Genomic DNA, 5,178 nt, shown 5'->3' on the forward strand with positions numbered 1-5,178 from the left:
CCACTTGGATCATCCGGGGGGGCCTCATTCGCACGTGATCTACACGCTCCCTGAGGAAGTGACCGCCTGCGCACCGCCAAGTTGCTGGTGATGAGTAAGGCGTTCGTGTATGCAGTCAGACATATATGTAAAAGTGCCTCTGATATATTCTTGAGTACATTTGTGTTTTTATAAGCCCCCTGCAACGGAGAGTACCACTGCAGCCCAAATAGCCGCCAACGGCAGGCTACGGGCGCGGTATGCGCGTCAGTCACGTGCGGACGAGACCCCCCCGGATGATCCAAGTGGACCAGACACTCTAACGAGCCAGTGCACTTTGCTTTCAAAGTCCGATGCACTGGCCGACAGTGTTTACACGTCGGAGTTAAGAGCGGATGGAAACGAGACTAATGAGGATAGCGTTTGCCTCGCGAGGCATCGTGAGCCAGCGCTAGTCCAACCCATTATGAGGCATCACGTTGCCTCATGGGTCGGCGTTAAAAGTTGTGACAGGCCACGGGAATAGGATCTACTCTCAGCTCACGGCATTCCTGTTGTTGTGGACAATGATGAGGTTGGGGACAACTACCAAGACCATCTCACGGCCGGCCTGCACTTTGAGGTTAGCTCTGCAGACACATGGGATCCTGTGCTGCGTGACAGAGATGCAGTGAACGCGGCTATGGATGGAAGGAGAGGTGCAGGGGGTTATTTGTCAACTCACCAGCGAATACTTACAGCTTTATCCGCCTGCTGGACAATGATCCTGCATTCCAGGACTGTCCGGACCCTGCTGCGGGACCGCGGTCTGCACACCTAGAGTTTATATATTGTGTATGTCATATATCATTCCTGCGAGTTCCGCGATGAAAAACGGCTAGAATGGTTATGCACCGTTCGGTGGTGCGCCCCCACCGTCATCTGGAAACTACTTGACTATCCTTACTAGTCTAGTGTCCCCAATGTCACGTATGTATACAACTCGCCTTATGCGTAACACTGACGTCCAGACAACTCCAAGAAGCTTTCCTCGCCTGATGCTTTTGATGCACCCGCCATCGACCCTGTGCTGCTCACCCACCCGTTTGACGCTGAGGCAATGATATGAGCAGTCACTTATGCCGTCCAGTTTACCGACTCAGGTCCCTTCAAGAACTACGTTAAAGGCCCGGTTGGGCTCGCAGCTAACATCGGCAACGACGCCAGCAAACTGGTCTTTGTCAAGGAGAACGCCCATACGATGAACCATCCATGTGGGACACGCGCCATGTCAGCAGACGATATACAGGGCAGTGTCATAGACTCGAAGCTGAGCGTCAAAGGCGCAACGGGACTTCGTATCGTCGATGCTTCGGTGTTCGTAAGTAGTTCTCGCCCGACTGTTAGGCTCGAGTTCATGGTGTGGGACATCCAGCCGACTATTCCGAATTGCCACATACAAGCTATCGTGTACACCCTCGCAGAACGGGCTGCTGATCTCATTAAGGCGCAGCACAAGCTGGCTAACTAGGCCGCGTCCTGGCTTAGTTGGAGGATGCAGACGAGTCCGGTGCATGACAGTGACACAACGGCGCTGTCAACTGCGTTTATTCCTCAATTACAGCTATAAAAATGATCTGCGATATCGCAACACAGTGTGATAAATTCATTAGCTCTGCGCAGTAGGACACAGACGGCGAAGAAACTAATAATCGATAAGTCCCATTTGTCCAGCCAAACCTCCTGAAACAAAACTTGCCTTCTTTCATGAAGGCGTAAAACCATTTTCTCAGCGCACATTTTCGCATTCACCTCACAAAGTCGCACATCCGTGGTATACTCAAAGAACACACCTCAAAGCCTGCATCGCCGCATCGCCTCTACAAGTATCGCGTCGACCGCGCTGGATTTCCTGTGGGCCCGATTCAGTCTTCGTTCGAATGTGTCATGAATATTACACAATCCGGATGGTTCTCCCGGATTCCATGGTATTCTTTCACTTTCTATACACCTCCGTATATTCGTAGGATATTCTAGGTATTCATTCTGACATGTATATAAGGAGCTTGTACTGCTCAATAACAAGCCAGACTCGAGCTGGTCTTTCCTCACTCACTTTCCTCTCGTCTGTCTCCTCAGCACTGTCGTAGCTCAGTCCAGTTGGATTGTTAGTTGCTGACATTAGCTCGAGTCTCCACCAACTGCCCTACGACGATCCCCGTCACTTCCACACCAACCATCACCCATCTCCACACAACGATCCACCCTATAAGCACATCTGACTCTCACCCTAACTCCTAACCCTATCGCATTCTATCGCATCAAGACCCGGACCCCTGGAACCCTTCTCCGTGCACTTGCACATTTTTACCATATCACATACCCCGAAGCCACCTCTGTAATCACCAGCCCTTAGGCGGCTGGACAGAGCTCCGTCCAATTAGAATTGTACACTGCCCTATCATAGGTGGTGTTAAACGCTTTGCGCAGTGCAAGCGGATATTCCTGAGTACAACGTGGCAACCGGCTGAGGCTGGGCGTCGGACCGAAGAGACATAATCGCTCTTTGGGCTGCTATACTATTCCTAGAACTGTATTAAAATAGCGTTTCGGCTCTTTTTTGGAAAATCCCTATCTTTGGCGAACTCTACCCCTGATCTGGTCATTACAACACGATTAGTCCCAGGGTTTGCTGCAACCAGCTCCACAGACCCAACACCCTATGACCACGCCTTCTTGCGATTGTAGAGGACATACACATTGGGAGCTAGAGGGAAGATCTATCTACCTACGAGGTGACAACTTACGGTACTGCGCGCAACAGCCCTGCCCGCATTCTCCGGATAATAGCAATCGTTGTCCCCGGTGTAGGGAAGGACTACGCGGAGAAATAGTACAGAGAGTTACCACAGGAGCACCCTCAGAATCTATCGCAGCTCCACAACTCAGAGCATCTGGTTCAGAATCCAGAACCAGACGAGACACTCTCGAATCAGTCACTGACCATCTCCGCTCAATTGCCCTCGGAGAATCCGAAGCACCATCAGAAGGCCCACCAGATCCCGTGGAAGAAGCAGTAGAAGATTCCGAAGCTTCGAACCCACCTTCTCGCCGTTCTCCCACTCCACCTTCATCCCCATCTGATCCCGGCGCGATGGCCAAGAACCAAGACAATGCCGCGCTCATAAATGGAAGTGCAATGAAGCCTGATGCCTTCGATGGCACGAAGTCCAAGTATATTGCTTGGAAGACACAGATGAAGCTCTATGTAGTAACGCAAAGGAAGCGACTGCCTGAGCAATTCGACAGGGTCTTAATGATCTTGTCCTATATGAAAGGAGGACATGCTGGCGAATACGTCGCCACATACATGAAGAAATACAACACCGATGAAAACACGGTGATCCAGACCACGGCAGAACTATGGACGGATTTGGATAGACATTTCCTAATCGACGAGCAGGCCGAAGCCTACGACCGTTTGCAAGCAATGCAGATGGGAACGCTATCAGCGCAAGAGTTCTTCTCGAAGTTTGAGTTGTGCGCCTTCCAGGCGAATATTCACGACTTCGAAGCACACTTCCAGAAACTCAAGTCGCTTCTAGAAAAAGCGCTCCGGGCCGACATCATCCGACTTCTATACAATTCATCGGAAGAACTCCCCGCCACATATGCACTCTACAAGCAACGGGTCGTGCGCATCGACCTAACTCAGCAACAGTATCGTCAAAGAAACCCTCAGTTCCAACGACAGGGACAGTTTCAACCAAGGCAGCAGCAGGCGCAAAACCCACCGCGAACAAACGCACCCGCACCAGCAACTGCTACTGCGCCAGTTCAAACACGGCGCGACGGAACCGGTGTCACATTCGGCGATAGGGGACAACCGATGGATTTGGATCAAGCGCGACGTCAGGGTCTTTGTTTCCGATGTGGTCAACAGGGCCACATATCACGAAATTGCCCTAATCGACAACAAGCTCAACAAGTACGAGCTGTGGAAACCCCGGTAGTTCCCCCCACCAATACATTCGCACCACTCGCATCACTCAATGAAGCCCCTGCCGCGACGGCAGAACCGTTTGACTGGAAGAAGGCAATCCACAAAGAAATTCGTGCGGCCATGAAGGGTTTTGCAAGTGGTCAGCCGGGTGCGTAGCCGAGTTGACCGAAAAGAATTTCACGAACTATCTGTGTTCCTGGTTCGGTGTATCTATGTATATACCACAAAAAGGGGCGTTTGTAGAACGGCGTGGAGAGGCACAACCCTCTTGCTTAATTCCCCCGAATAAAAAATTATTACCTACACCAGAACATCAGACCGAATCTACGCAATGGCAGTGCCACACACCTTGGACAGCGGCTTGGATCCGCCAATGGATAATCAGCAAAGAAGCCTCGGTGCTTAGATTGCTGACTGAATGGGTACACTCAAAGAAGAGTGTTGATGCCTCCGAAGCCTGTATGAACCAAATCAGGCAGATGAAAGAAGAAGAAGCCATAGACTTCTTAAATGAATTGAGAAAGCAGCCCCGGTTTATCCGAGGAAGGAAGGGGACACAGATGGACGTCCCAATGATCATAACCACCCTGGACACGCAGCAGCGCTTATCAGTCAAAGCGCTATTAGATACAGGATGTACTGGATCTTCGATTGATGCGCAGTTTGTCCGCGATAACAACATTGCTACAAAGAAACTGCCATCACCGGTCCCTGTCTATAATGCAGATGGCACGCATAATGCTGGCGGTGCTATCACAGACTTCGTCGAGTTAAGGGTGGAAATTCAGAACCATGTAGAGCGACTTCCTTTCGCAGTTACCAATCTAGGGAAGACTCCAATCTTCCTTGGATATGAGTGGTTACAGATTCATAACCCATCTATCGATTGGCAAAAGCAAATCATTCAGTTTGATCGGTGCCCAATCACCTGCAAATACGCAACCCGATTAATAGATATTGATGCCGATCATGAGGAACCCAGCGATCCGGAGGCTCGCCTAGAAGAAGGGGATAGAATCTTCATTTTAGACCATGAAATGTACTTCACGACGGGAGCAGCACGCATTCGCACCACAGCCACTGATCTAGCGATCAAAGAAAGCCTGAAACACGAAGCCAAGACCTTTGAAAATACCGTCCCGAGTCACTATCACGACTACTCCGACGTATTTAGCAAAGAGGACTTTGATTCTTTACCGCAAAGACGACCGTGGGAC

General features: G+C 50.6%; 2 protein-coding genes across 2 annotated transcripts; both read left to right on the plus strand.

Moving 5' to 3' along the window:
- Window positions 1–1,246: 1,246 nt before the first annotated feature.
- On the plus strand, window positions 1,247–1,489 carry PHACADRAFT_202327 (uncharacterized protein; the record flags this gene model as incomplete). The annotated part of the gene is made up of 2 exons (XM_007402543.1): window positions 1,247–1,339; window positions 1,394–1,489. 2 exons carry the CDS (start codon window positions 1,247–1,249, stop codon window positions 1,487–1,489), a joined length of 189 nt encoding a protein of 62 aa, XP_007402605.1.
- A 1,623-nt stretch (window positions 1,490–3,112) lies between these two features.
- PHACADRAFT_202328 (uncharacterized protein) lies at window positions 3,113–3,971 on the plus strand (the record flags this gene model as incomplete). Its single annotated transcript, XM_007402544.1, has 2 exons — window positions 3,113–3,678; window positions 3,713–3,971. The coding sequence occupies 2 exons, from the start codon at window positions 3,113–3,115 to the stop codon at window positions 3,969–3,971; spliced, it is 825 nt and encodes a 274-aa protein (XP_007402606.1).
- Between the last annotated feature and the right edge of the window lie 1,207 nt (window positions 3,972–5,178).

This window comes from Phanerochaete carnosa, assembly GCF_000300595.1.
Source record: "Phanerochaete carnosa HHB-10118-sp unplaced genomic scaffold PHACAscaffold_225, whole genome shotgun sequence".
Taxonomy (NCBI): Eukaryota; Fungi; Basidiomycota; class Agaricomycetes; order Polyporales; family Phanerochaetaceae; genus Phanerochaete; species Phanerochaete carnosa.